Source organism: Schistocerca piceifrons, chromosome 1, assembly GCF_021461385.2.
Source record: "Schistocerca piceifrons isolate TAMUIC-IGC-003096 chromosome 1, iqSchPice1.1, whole genome shotgun sequence".
Lineage (NCBI taxonomy): Eukaryota > Metazoa > Arthropoda > Insecta > Orthoptera > Acrididae > Schistocerca > Schistocerca piceifrons.
Window position 1 is genome coordinate 1,145,393,165 of NC_060138.1, and position 15,137 is coordinate 1,145,408,301.

Genomic DNA, 15,137 nt, shown 5'->3' on the forward strand with positions numbered 1-15,137 from the left:
ATGGGAAAATGCCTATCACATGTATCGTATTGTAAATTTACATTATTTTTTATGAAAGAAAACGCTGTCACACTGATAAAACTAATGAAAACGTTAAGTTTCAGACTGACAAATAGTTGATTTATATGTGATTTCAAATTCAAATGTGGTGAAAAGTGAGGGTGATGAGTACAATTAACTATCGCTATTTTATTGTAATGGTGTCTGACGCATGTTGCCGATTATAATTGTATATTTGGAAGAAAGGTTATTTATTACTGAAAAGTGTACTAAAATAATGATTCGTATACCTTTAGACAATAATATGATAGTCGTGCTATTCCCTTTGTCCGTTTGGACTCACGAATGACACTGATATTGTAAAAAGGCACATTCTAAAGACTTTTTTAAATTTTTTTGGTCATCATATTGATAAATACATGTTTCATCAGCTAGTATGACAAATTTAAATAATTCTGTATAGCTGTTGACTTCGTCTAGCGACTTCTAAGCACTTTGCATTCTCCGCTATTTTTGTTCGGGATTTAATAGTTTTGGAACAAATTTAGCTGTCACACATTTCATACCGAAAAAATGCAAAAAAAGTTCTCGATAAGAGTCAATTAATATGCTGACATTATAAGCGACAGCTCTGATTATGACTTGGCGATTATCCGTAATCATTTCTTTTGGTTTTCGCATGATTTCATGATGCGTCACATCACGAATTCCTCTCCTGTCGCAACCTCATCATCTCAGAGTAGCAGTTGCACTCTACGTCCTCAATTATACGCTGGATGAATTCCAGTCTCTGTCTTCCTCCCTCTAAAGCTCCTTCCAGTATCAAAAAACCATGGAAGTTATGACCTGATGCCTTAACTGATGTCATATCATCCTGTCTCTTCTTCTTGTCAGTGTTTTCCATCGGTTCTTCCCTCGCCGATCCTGCGGAGAACCTCCTCATTCCTTTCCTTATAAGGCCGCCCAATTTCTGTAGCACCACATCTCAAAGACTCAAAGGCCTGAAACGTTCTTAATATGTTTGATGAATGGCGTCAAAAAACAAATAAGACATAATTCTAACAGAATACCTTTAACCTCCTTCAGGAAAATCTCCATTTCCCACAAAACAGCTTACGAAATTTTAAAGGTTTTTCTAATGGCATAGGTAACCTAATACTAGTCCATAAATTCATATTGATCTAGCGTAGAGCTTAATGTAAATGTTTTTATTAACCTCTCATATAATGAGGACAGTTCAAGTCTCTCAGCGTGTAGTACAAGATCCTTATATGGATCTTTCTGTTTCCTTTTATTTCTAGCATAATTTCCGTCTTGTAGTGATGCTATAATGTGACATTATTTTAAAATCTGTTTAACTGGGAATGGTTCACTCAAAAGCCTCCAGTCAGTGTCAACGTCCCTGCTACTTAGACTGGCTGATTATTCGCTTATTTGCATGCCACATTGACATATACCTATGGTTCTCATTATAGAGTGATATTCGGTAATATCGTTATTTATAATACAGGGTGATTCAAAAAGAATACCACAACTTTAAAAATGTGTATTTAATGAAAGAAACATAATATAACCTTCTGTTGTACATCATTACAAAGAGTATTTAAAAAGGTTTTTTTTTTCACTCAAAAACAAGTTCAGAGATGTTCAATATGGCCCCCTCCAGACACACGAGCAATATCAACCCGATACTCCAACTCGTTCCACACTCTCTGTAGCATATCAGGCGTAACAGTTTGGATAGCTGCTGTTGTTTCTCGTTTCAAATCATCAATGGTGGCTGGGAAAGAGGGCCGAAACACCATATCCTTAACATACCCCCATAAGATAAAATCGCAGGGGGTAAGATCAGGGCTTCTTGGAGGCCAGTGGTGAAGTGCTCTGTCACGGGCTGCCTGGCGGCCGATCCATCGCCTCGGGTAGTTGACGTTCAGGTAGTTACGGACAGATAAGTGCCTATGTGGTGGCGCTCCATCCTGCTGAAATATGAATTGTTGTGCTTCTTGTTCGAGCTGAGGGAACAGCCAATCCTCTAACATCTCCAGATACTGTAGTCCAGTTATAGTAGCACCTTCGAAGAAAAAGGGACCAAAAACTTTATTGGCCGAAATGGCGAACAAATGTACAACTAAATGAAACTTTATAGCTACCATAATTCGCCGACAGATAGTGCTTAGCTCTGCCTTTTGTCGTTGCAGAGTTTTAAATTCCTAAAGTTGTGGTATTCTTTTTGAATCACCCTGTATATTAATAAACGTTCCATCAGAGTCATACAAAAACTGTCACAGCTCTGTTTTTTTCTTTTTATAGATCAGTTGTAGGCTGAAAAGATATATTTATGCGAAATATTTTTTGATGTCACACGTCTTTGCATATTTGTCGGAATGTAATGCAGAAAGCTGCGCAATTCTAACGTCTTGGTTCCTGAATATCACGAGAAACATTAAACAAACCGTTATCCACCATAGAATCCAACTTAAAATCTAGCTGTTACATTCGAAACTTCCGCTATTTAATATGCAACTTTCACTAATCAATTATTTCGCTTTTTTATAAACGAAGGATTACAGAAAAGACACAATTCTATACCCAGGTACTGATTGAGAACAACATAGTTTATCTTTGGGTCAGTTTGTGAGCGAGTACAGGAAGTATTATTTGAGTTGCAGCTGACGTAACCAATCAGGTCTCAGTCCGCCTTGCGGCGAATTGTGCGTCGCGTGTCTGAAGAGGCACTCTTGTTCTAGTGAACTTAGGGAAAGGTCTTATTTGGAGTCTGATAGGGCGGTTAGCTGGTTGCAGGACAACGTCGCGGTGAGATGCAGTTTGGCTGTGTGAAGGAAGAGCTCGCTTGAAATACAATTTGGTTAATCATGTACAGCGAGAGTGTAGTTAACACGTATCTAATTACTAGGTTAGTACTGTAAAGTGTAAGTAAGTGGGTTTCACTGAGCCGGCCTCTGTGGCCGAATGGTTCTAGGTGCTTCAGTCCGGAACAGCACTGCTTCTACGGTCGCAGGTTCGAATCCTGTCTCGGGCATGGATATGTGTGATGTCCTTAGGTTAGACAGATTTAAGTAGTTCTAAGTCTAGGAGACTGATGACCTCAGATATTAAGTCCCATAGTGCTAAGAGCCATTTGAACCATTTTGATTCGATTTCACTGAAACTTGATGACCTAGATGCGTATCTCCCATGTGGAGATCTGGCTTTTGGGTCATTTGAAACTAGGATTCAATACTCGGCCCATTACAAATAAACTAGTAGGAATACGACTGTCTAAGGCTCTTATCAAACGGAACAGTGATTTCCAGTTGGATTCTGCGTGGAATCCTGTCGTAGAAAAATTACGTACTTTGCGTAGCCAGTGACGTACGATATTACATCTTGAAGACGATCGATCTGACGTGGATGAGGCGAGTTTTCATTACAGGCGGTGCCCTCAGCAGCACACGGACTTACAGTAGGCGCGCATGCGCAATGGCAAGGCATGCTCAGTGATAGCTGGGTACACCACGCAAGTGGCGGCGGGGTTTTAAATGTGAGAACGTGAACACCCTATGACGAAATATCGTGAAAGCAACTTACTAACAAACATCTGTAAGAATTGCTTGTTGTAGAATGAGTTTGGAAACAAACACATAGGTACAAAGAAGCTAATTGCGGAGAAACCATGGGTAACAGAACATACTTCAGTTGATCGATAACAGAAGGAGGTACAGCAATGTTTAGTCACTTAGGAATGAAATAAACAGAAAGTACAGGGAAGCTAAGAAGAAATGGCTGTATTAAAAATGTGAAGAAATCGAAAAAGATCTGCTTGTTGGAAGGACTGACTCAACATATAAAACTCAAAACAAAATTCTGTGGGTTAAAAACCAAGGGTGGTAACACTAAGAGTGCAGTGAGTATTCCAATTTTAAATGCAGAGGAGAGAGCGGATAGCTGGAAAGAGTACTTTGAAGGCCTCTATGAGGGGGAGGGGGACTTGTCTGATGACGTCACAGAAGAAGAAACAGGAGTCGATATAGAAGAGATCCTGTGTTAGAACCAGAATTTAAAAGACTTAAGATCTTATAAGAGAAAAGGGGTGGATACCATTCAATAGGAATTTCTAAAATTGTTGGGAAAGTGACAACAAAACGACTATTCATGTTGGAGTGTAGGCTGTTCGTAGGATTTGTCGACTTGGGAAAAGTGTTCAACAATTGTAAAATGGTGCAAGGTGTTCTGAATTCTGAGAAAAACAGAGGTAAGCTGTAGCGAAAACGGGTAATATACAATGTGTACAAGAGCCAAGAGGGAATAATAAGAGTGGGCGACCAAGAACAAACTGCTCGGATTGAAAAGGGTGTACGACACGGGTGCAGTCTTTGGTTCCTACTGTTCAATCTATATATCAAAGAAGCAATGACGGAAATAAAAGAAAAGTTCAAGAGTGGAATTAAAATTCAAAGTAAAGGGTACCAGTGATTAGATTCTATGATATTACTATCATTACAGGATCTACCGAATGCAATGAACCGTCTACTGAATACAGAATATGAATTGACAATAAATCGAAGAAAGACGAAAGTAATGAGAAGTAGCAGAAGTGAGAACAGCGAGAAACTTAACATCATGACTGGCGACCACGAAGTAGTATAAGTTAGGAAATTCTGCTACCTAGGCAGCAAAATAACTCACTGCGGTCGGAGCAAGAAGGACATAGAAAGCAAGCTAGCACTGGGAAAAAGGGCATTCTTTGCCAATAGAGATCTACAAGTATCAAAAATAGGCCTTAATTTGAGGAAGAAATTTCTGGTAATGTATGTTTGGAACATAGCATTGTATGATAGTGATACATGGACTGTCGGAAAACCGAAAAAAAAGAATCGAAGCATCTGAGACATGGTGTTACAGACGAATGTTGAAAATTAGGTGGACTGATAAGGTAAGGAATGAGGAGGTTCTGCGCAGAATCTAAGAGGAAAGGAATATGTGGAAAACTCTGAGAAGGAGAAGGACAGGCTGGTAGGACATCTGTTAAGACATCAGGGAATGTCTTCCATGGCACTAGAGGGAGCTTTGAGGGCAAAAACTGTAGAGGAAGACAGAGATTGGAATACATCCAGCAAATAATTGAGGACGTAGGTTGTGTTACTCTGAGATGAAGAGGTTGGCACAGGAGACGAATTCTTGGTGGTCTGCATCAAACCAGTCAGAAGACTGATGATTCAAAAAAAGAGTGAGTTTTCTGCACTGTGTCGTGCCATCAGTCAACAGGGGTAACTTGATGATGGTAAGTTATGCAATCGAAAATTCGTTCAATCACAGCTAATCCATCCGGCTGCATACTCAAGAGCTTTTCAAGCATACCAAGGAGTCATTTTCTCAAATATATCACAATTATGAGGAGTATGCAATTTTATTTTTGCCGACCTAACCTCATGGCGTGTTCTTCTAGGAAAACTACGTACGAAAATTTAAAAATTATGTTTTCTAGAAGCATCAAGTTCAGGAGGAGTAGCAGACAGTGTATATTTTCTAATGTAATTTTCTCCTATATGAAATTCCTTTTCTATGTAAGATCTTTTTAGCTGTGGGATAATGCCACCTGAGGGAACGTGTAACTTTTGAGAACTGCCGGCCGGAGTGGCCGAGCAATTCTAGGCGCTACAGTCTGGAACCGCGCGACCGCTGCGGAAGCAAGTTCGAATCCTGCCTCGGGCATGGATGTGTGTGATGTCCTTAGGTTAGTTAGGTTTAAGTAGTTCTAAGTTCTAGGGGATTGATGACCTCAGAAGTTTTGTCCCATTGTGCTCAGAGCCATTTGAACCATTTTGAGAACTGAAAATCAGAGCCTGATCATTGTCCATGGGGGCTACTCACGCAATCTCTACTCGTTTTGAGGCATTAGTAACCGAAAAGTATTATCATCACATACCACATGTTTTTCCGCATGCAGCAAGACGAATATGACTACTTCACATCCGACGGCGCTCCATCGTCTTACAATACAGACGTCAAGTCATACCGCTGGGTAACCATTTCTAACCACTAGAATGCTAGGAAAATAAGTTCTTGTTCGCTATTTATGGGCACCGATGTCACCAGACATTATCTAAACTGATTTATGCATTTGAAGTTACACAGGAAATAAAGCGTGAGTGCGAGCAGCATCTATTATAATTCACTTGCAGAAATGAGATGTAGTTTTGGCTCACCATCGGGAACACAAGCACAAGAAAGCTGAGTGTGGTACAAATGTTAACAGCGCTGCACATGGCGCTTCGGTGTATAAATTCTCAGCGCGTACCGAACTTAGGACATTACTCCTTCAATATATGTCCGATTTATGGTTTTCCCGTGTGTATTTTAGGGAGAAAAGTAGATTCCAAAACCTCTCTCCTTCCAAACATCCTACACAATACTTGACCTGTAACACAAAACAGTACCTCACGATGTAAAATATTAACGCAAGCGCTAATATAGAGCTATAGAAAACATTGTATTTAGTAGAACTGACGTTTTGTTTATTTCTACATTTGAAATACGAGTATGCGGTACTTACCCGCCAGTATCTTGTACAGGGTTATTACAAATGATTGAAGCGATTTCACAGCTCTACAATAACTTTATTATTTGAGATATTATCACAATGCTTTGCACACACATACAAAAACTCAAAAAGTTTTTTTAGGCATTCGCAAATGTTCGATATGTGCCGCTTTAGTGATTCGGCAGACATCAAGCCGATAATCAAGTTCCTCCCACACTCGGCGCAGCATGTCCCCATCAATGGTTCGAAAGCATCGTTGATGCGAGCTTGCAGTTCTGGCACGTTTCTTGGTAGAGGAGGTTTAAACACTGAATCTTTCACATAACCCCACAAAAAGAAATCGCATGGGGTTAAGTTGGGAGAGCGTGGAGGCCATGACATGAATTGCTGATCATGATCTCCACCACGACCGATCCATCAGTTTTCCAATCTCCTGTTTAAGAAATGCCGAACATCATGATGGAAGTGCAGTGGAGCACCAACCTGTTGAAAGATGAAGTCAGCGCTGTCGGTCTCCAGTTGTGGCATGAGCCAATTTTCCAGCATGTCCAGATACACGTGTCCTGTAACGTTTTTTTCGCAGAAGAAAAAGGGGCCGTAAACTTTAAACCGTGACACTGCACAAAACACGTTAACTTTTGGTGAATTGCGAATTTGCTGCATGAATGCGTGAGGATTCTCTACCGCTCAGATTCGCACACTGTGTCTGTTCACTTCACCATTAAGAAAAAATGTTGCTTCATCACTGAAAACAAGTTTCTCACTGAACGCATCCTCTTCCATGAGCTGTTGCAACCGCGCCGAAAATTCAAAGCGTTTGACTTCGTCATCGGGTGTCAGGGCTTGTAGCAATTGTAAACGGTAAGGCTTCTGTTTTAGCCTTTTCCGTAAGATTTTCCAAACCGTCGGCTGTGGTACGTTTAGCTCCCTGCTTGCTTTATTCGTCGACTTCCGCGGGCTACGCGTGAAACTTGCCCGCACGCGTTCGACCGTTTCTTCGCTCACTGCAGGCCGACCCGTTGTTTCCCCTTACAGAGGCATCCAGAGGCTTTAAACTGCGCGTACCATCGCCGAATGGAGTTAGCAGTTGGTGGATCTTTGTTGAACTTCGTCCTGAAGTGTCGTTGCACTGTTATGACTGACTGATGTGAGTGCATATCAAGCACGACATACGCTTTCTCGGCTCCTGTCGCCATTTTGTCTCACTGCGCTCTCGAGCGCTCTGGCGGCAGAAACCTGAAGTGCGGCTTCAGCCGAATAAAACTTTATGAGTTTTTCTACGTATCTGTAGTGTGTCGTGACCATATGTCAATGAATGGAGCTACAGTGAATTTATGAAATCGCTTCAATCATTTGTAATAGCCCTGTATTTGCATGTTAAACAAATTTCGTATTTCAACCACAGCTTTACAGTGCGCTTATTCCCTAACGAGTTTGTTCTTCAGGAGGAGTTACAATGACCTAACTTATAAAAGGAGAAGGGAAAAAACGTTCTCCAACAAATCTGATTAGAGTTAACAACGTATTTTACATGATAGCAGTCGAAATATTTTTTCCAAATATATTGGCTAAATTACGAACTCTTGTAGCATCAGTTGTATTGGTTGTAGCAATAGTGCGCAGGTTAAACTATGGCATAAGGATGTAGACAGCGTGACATGTGGTACCCTGGGTGGGTCAGGGGGACGTGCTCAGATAGCCGGACAGCTTAAGTGGTAAGGCGACCGCTAGCGATCAGCAGTAGAAGGAGGATCGAGTGCCTATTCGGCAGAAATATTAATATGTCATCGGTGGGTAGTGTGACTGTACCCAATGCAGGTGTTGCTAAAACAATGCGTAACTAAACGAATGTATTTCGTAAAACTAATCAGCTACGAGGGGGTTAATAAACTCAGTACTACTAAAAACCTTGATCTGGTACCAAACTTTATAAAATTAAAGGTAAATAGCTGAGTAATCTCGAAACAGATTCTTCTGGATAATTCCTTATACCCCACAGAAACCATTTAACTTGGTTACTTGTAGATAATTAGAGCAAAGTCGTACACGTATTATTTTGTTCATTAAAATAAATATTTACTCTTCTCGTAATGGTCAAAAAACAGGAATATCTAAATACCATTTCTGTTTAATAACCTCTAAACAGGTTGGCTCCATATCATAGCTGTATATCTCATAAATGATTCACTCATCCTCAGCTAAGATCGAATAAGCCAGTCGAAAACACTTTGCGCAGACTCATAATAAGTAAGAAATTTAAATTAAAATCACTGATCTAAGGTTTCTGTGGAACACGTTTATAAGAATATCGGAATTTGGTGGCCTTGGACAAAAAACGGGATGAGTTGCGGCTGCAAAGTGCATGTTTAAGTTTAAGTTTTTTATGTGAGGCAGTCCCCTGTGCCTTGCAATTTTGTAGCAGTCTCATCATATATTACGGTGAGGACAGGCTAACCAAATGCCAAGAAAAATAACTTCAGAGCCAGTGTTAGTTTTTCCAGTTATTTTTATTTATGTAACATTTCTCGTAAATAGAGAATAACAACAAATAACAAGAAAGTTTGATGAAGAGACGAGTGAGATGTACAGTGGTGCACGAGTGAAGTAGCGGCGCCTCGTTGTGCTGGTCCCTAGGTCAGTGACCCACCGACCGGTGTGGTCTCCGGGCCGGCGCTCTGAAACAGGGTTGTAAGCACATGAGCGGTCAACCACGCCGCATCTCCTCTTAATGGCAGCACTCCGACATCAGCATAGAAAGTTTTTCACAGCGTCGGGCCCTCTTCCAGTCTTATCACTGCCTCGCGTGTGCGAGGTGGAGCGATCGCGGTAAGTGTTTGCTTGATAATTATGTGTGTGTGTGTTAGAATAAGATCACCAGATTACGTAGAGTGTTAGTATGAGATCTACTTCGTTTTGTTTTCGTTGCTCCAGGGTAACGGTTGGTTAACTTTCATCCCATCTATCGAAGACCTATTTTGAATCCCCACATACCACAAAATCTTTAGGTACATTATATAATTGTCATGTAGTGTCTTTCGTTGCTGTATGTTTTTGGGTTTTTGAGACAGGACAGAAATGGACATAGCAAGGGAAATGAAGGAGCTAATGACAGGTTTACCTTCAGTAATATATGAAACTGTCGCAGCATATCCTGTGTTGCAGTATATTCTTGGGTTTGCAGACCAGGCAGAAACGCACACAGTGGGGAGAATGAAGGACATTATTCACATATTTCAGTCTGCTGTTGTGTTTTCTATCAAATTAAGTAGAGTGGTGCTGTAGTACTTACAAATTTGGTACGCAAAAATACAGACAAACAAACTTAAAGAATGAGGGAAGAAGCAGTTAGCAACAAGGGAGAGACTTAGGAAAATGAGAAGAGTTAGAAGAGAAAGTTAGAGAGAGTGCCAACGGAATTGAGACAGGCATGAGAGAGGCATTGGGAAGGAAACAGAGGCGAAGGATGTGAAAGAGAGAGGCAGAGAGACAAGTGGAAGAAGGAGCAAGAGGAGAGAGTGAGAGTGAATGAGAGAGAAAGAGAGAGAGATATATATATAGAGAGAGAGACAGACAGACAGAGAACGGAAAAGAGGCCCAAAAAGAGAGAGATGCTTAAAGATCAGTCTTCTACAATAACCACAGTCGGAGAGAGGCCCCAATAATTAAGTATAGTTTTCAGATTTGTGCACCAAAGCCTTATCGTGAAATTTCAAAATGCACTACATGTTCTTTACAGTGTGTGTGTGTTTGTGCATATATAATGGGTGTGTAGTGGCTGTCTGTAAAACAAGACATCCGGTTATGGTAGGTTTCGTGTTGTAAATCACATTCTAGGACATGATTGCACCTGACAAAGCTACTGATGCATGTAAATTAGCGGAAATTGATTGTACACTTGAAACAGGCTGACAGTAAGTAATGAAGATCAGTGTTGGATCTGTAGGGAATTTGTGAAACATTGGGTGTTTAGAGTCGCCGTCCACGAGTTACGTTGCAAGTGTCAAGGATTGGCCCCATTTTGTAGGAGAGGCGTCAGGTCCTCAGTCACGTCGTCGTCGGACGGAGTCGGTGTCGGGGGCGGCGCCGCTCAGCGCCCCGACGCCATCACCTCGTCGAAGACGTCCTCGTGCTCGGTGCGCGTCAGCATGTAGCGCGGCAGCGTCACCTTGAGCACGGGATCGAAGACGAGCCGCGTCTCGCTGCTGTACAGCCCGTCCGGGCTGCGGTCCGCCTCCGACAGCTCCGGGGGCGGCGGCTCGGCCTTGGAGGCGGCGGGGGTGGCGGCGGCGGCGGCCAAGCCGCGCTGCTCCTCCTCCTCCTCCGCCGACGCCTCCCCCGCCTCCGCGACGGCCTCACGCCGCTCCGAGCCGGCCGCTACCGCGTCGTCGGCGAGCGCCGACGGCGCAGTCAGCGTCTGGCGCGTCGTCGTCAGAGTCGTCAGCGTCGACTTGGAGGAGCGGCGCGTGATGCGCACCTTGCGGGCCTTGGTCGGCTCGGCCGCCACCGTGGGCTTCGCGACGACCGACGAGGAGGACGCCTTCTTGAAAAAGGTCTTGCGCTTGCTCTTGGCCGCGGCCGCAGCCTCGGTCGAGGTCGTGGGGGTCTCAGAGGTCGGGGAGGCGGTCGTCGTGTCGTTAGATCGTCCCGAGTCGGTCTGCTGGTCGACGGCGGAGGCGGCGCCGGTCGAGTCCTTCCCTGCGGCCGCGACGGGGACGCCCGGCGGCGGGGGCAGCCTGCGACCAGAGGCACCGGGCACAGTGTCAGCGTCCACGTGGCGCACAGCGCTTCACTGCCGCTGCCGCTTAACTCACTAGTACTTACTTCTTTATGCTCCACAATACTCTCAACTCCTAGACGTACCGACAACACGTCGCAATATACCCTTTGAATCGCACATCAGATATTGCATTTTGGACTGACTGGATTGGTTGTCAGTTGCTCGCATTGTTAGCCAATCGCCGGCCGTTGTGGCCGAGCGGTTCTAGGCGCTTCAATCCGGAATCGCGCAACTGCTACGGTCGCAGGTTCCAATCCTGCCTCGGGCATGCATGTGTGTGACATCCTTAGGTTAGTTAGGTTTAAGTAGTTCTACGTTCTAGGGGATTGATGACCTCAGATGTTAAGTCCCATAGCGCACAGAGCCATTTGAACCATTTGTTAGCCAATCAAAAGCCTGTAATAATACTTAAAAAGTGTATTTTTGTGCAAACGTACACTTTTTAATGGAACAATGCCTTTTGACATTGCTGCTGTGGTCTTCAGTCCTGATACTGGTTTGATGCAGGTCTCCACGCTACTCTATCCTGTGCAAGCTCTTTCATTTCCCAGTATGTACTGCAACCTACATCCTTCTGAATCTGCTTAGTGTATTCATCTCTTGGTCTCTCTCTACGATTTTTACCCTCCACGTTGCCCTCCAATGCTAAATTTATGATCCCTTGATGCCACAGAACATGTCCTGCCAACCGACCCCTTCTTCTAGTCAAGTTGTGCCACAAACTTCTCTTCTCCCCAATCCTATTCAATACCTCCTCATTAGTTATGTGATCTACCCATCTAATATTCAGCATTCTTCTGTAGCACCACATTTCGAAAGCTTCTATTCTCTTCTTTTCCAAACTAGTTATCGTCCATGTTTCACTTCCATACATGGCTACGCTCCAGAAAAAAAAAATACTTTCAGAAACGACTTTCCGACACTTAAATCTATACTTGATGTTATAAAATTTCTCTTCTTCAGAAACGCTTTTCTAGCCATTGCCAGTCTACATTTTTTATCGTCTCTACTTCGACCATCATCAGTTATTTTGCTCCCCAATTAGCAAAACTCCTTTACTACTTTAAGTGTCTCATTTCCTTATCTAATTCCCTCAGCATCACCCGATTTAATTCGACTACATTCCATTATCCTCGTTTTGCTTTTGTTGATGTTCATCTTATATTTTCCTTTCAAGACACTGTCCATTCCGTTCAACTGCTCTTCCAAGTCCTTTGCTGTCTCTGACAGAATTACGATGTTATCGGCGACCCTCGAAGTTTTTATTTCTTCTCCCTGGATTTTAATACCTACGCCAAACTTTTCTTTTGTTTCCTTTACTGCTTGCTCAATATACAGATTGAATAACATCGGGGATGGGCTACAACCCTGTCTCACTCCCTTCCCAACCGCTGCTTCCCTCTCATGCCCCTCGACTCTTATAACTGCCATCTGGTTTCTGTACAAATTGTAAATAGCCTTTCGCTCCCTGTATTTTACTCCTACCATCTTTAGAATTTGAAAGAGAGTATTCCAGTCAACATTGTCAAAAGCTTTCTCTAAGTCTACAAATGCTAGAAACGTAGGTTTGCATTTCCTTAATCTTTCTTCTAAGGTAAGTCGTAAGGTCAGTACTGCCTCACGTGTTCCAACATTTCTACGGAATCCAAACTGATCTCCTCCGAGGTCGGCTTCTACCTGTTTTTCCATTCGTCTGTGAATAATTCGCGTTAGTATTTTGCAGCTGTGACTTATTAAACTGATAGTTCGTTAATTTTCACATCTGTCAACACCTGCTTTCTTTGGAATTTGAATCATTATATTCTTCTTGAAGTCTGAGGGTATTTCGCCTGTCTCGTGCATCTTGTCCACCAGATGGTAGAGTTTAGTCAGGACTGGCTCTCCCGAGGCCGTCAGTAGTTCTAATGGAATGTTGTCTACTCCCGGGTCCTTTCAGTGCTCTGTCAAACTCTTCACGCAGTATCGTATCTCCCATTTCATTTTCATCTTCATCTACATCCTCTTCCATTTTCATAATATTGTCCTCAAGTACATCGCCCTTATATAGACCCTCTATATACTCCTTCCATCTTTCTGCTTTCCCTTCTTTGCTTAGAACTGGGTTTCCATCTGAGCTCTTGATATTCATACAAGTGGCTCTCTTTTCTCCAAAGGTCTCTTTAATTTTCCTGTAGGCAGTATCTATCTTACCCCTAGTGAGATAAGCCTCTCCATCCTTACATTTGTCCTCTAGCCATGCCTGCTTAGCCATTTTGCACTTCCTGTCGATCTCATTTTTGAGACCTTTGTATTCCTTTTTGCCTGCTTCATTTACTGCATTTTTATATTTTCTCCTTTCATCAATTAAGTTCAATATTTCTTCTGTTACCCAAGGATTTCTACTAGCCCTCATTAACAAACTAAAATTAGGGTAAGTTACATTGTCAGTGGTCTTTGTTGCAAGATTATAGTTATAATCGTTTACGAGATGCCGTATTTTGAAAAGTTTCCATCCCGACTCTTGTCTGTGCCAGTCAACCTGGGTAGCTGCAAGGTACGAAGTTGTTACGTTTGCACACAGTGTGTTTCCTTGAGTGTACTGCGACTGGCCAGTCAGCTAGTGTGGGACAGTCCAAGCAGCAGGTCGTGAGTGGACGATTGTATTTACCCATGCAGAAAAAGACGACATGGTTATGGTGTTGGAAGAGTGCAGGAAGAATGCAGTTCGTTCTTCTACAGTGTGTTCTGCAAGGTGTCACCTATCTCAGTAGCTATGTATCAACTTCGTCAACCAGATACGTGAAAATGCAACAGAAGGAAACCAATGACTACAGTAGAGGGGGAAATTAATGTTCTTGCTGCTGTTGCATCCGATCCGCACGTTAGATCACTCTCAATCGCACGAGGAAGTGGCATGAGTCAGGGATGTGTCCTATGCATTCTCCATCGACATAGGGGTTCCAACCCTATCACATTTCTCTCCACCGTGAGACACATGGAAACGATTATGAGAATCGTGTTAACTTTTGTACATGGGCGTTACGGAAGGATACTCCAGATGTATCGTCTGTCTTGTTTAGTGATGAAGCCACTGTTACCAATCATGACCAGGTAAACCGCCGAAACATGCGCAATTGGTATGTTGACAATCCCCGTTGGCTTGGTCAGATGGAACATCAGAGTTCGTGGAGTGTAAACGTGTGGTGTGGGATAGTGGAGCATGAGCTCATGGTCCTGCGTTTCGTGGACGGAACACTGAACGCGAGCAAGTATCGCAGCCTTCTAGTGAACCATCTGCACACTATGTGGAACCTGTGGTACCAAAATGACAGCTATCCAGTCCATACTGCACGAAGTACTACAGCATGTCTTCAAGAATTATTTTCGAATCATTGGACTGGACGCAGAGGACCTGCACCCCGGCCAGCCCTTCCCCGGATTTGACGCTGTAGACTTATTTTCTGTGGGAAAAACTGAAACACGCTGTCTACAAGGACATACCAACTGTACCCGATGATATGCAACGATTTATTACTGCAGCTTTCTCGGACATCTCCGCCGAAATGTTAGAACGTGTACAGAAGTCGTTCCATACCAGTCTTGAAGTGCATATTGGTATTGCAGGTGACTATTTTGAACACAGCCTGTAACAGTGAATTGTCTCTTTCCTGGCCAGAATCCGCATAATCAGTGAATGCCGTTGTGTTGTTCTCTGGTGCGTGCTACCACAGATACTGTACAAGTGTCGGTGTGGGAACTTTTCAAAATACGGTACCTCGTAAACGACTCGCACTAGAATCCTACAACAAACACCATTGACATTCTAATTTGCCATGCTTT

General features: G+C 43.0%; 1 protein-coding gene across 1 annotated transcript in view; it reads right to left on the bottom strand.

The window, feature by feature from the left end:
• Positions 1–9,113: 9,113 nt before the first annotated feature.
• LOC124778694 overlaps positions 9,114–15,137 on the bottom strand; it is a 100,958-nt gene continuing 94,934 nt past the window's right edge. Inside the window, exons 12-13 of the mRNA XM_047253661.1 lie at positions 10,866–11,274; positions 9,114–10,802 (exon numbers count right to left, since the gene is read on the bottom strand). Of these exons, the coding sequence (XP_047109617.1) occupies positions 10,629–10,802; positions 10,866–11,274 (583 nt within the window). The 3' untranslated portion in view covers positions 9,114–10,628. The remainder of the gene's footprint in view (positions 10,803–10,865; positions 11,275–15,137) is intronic.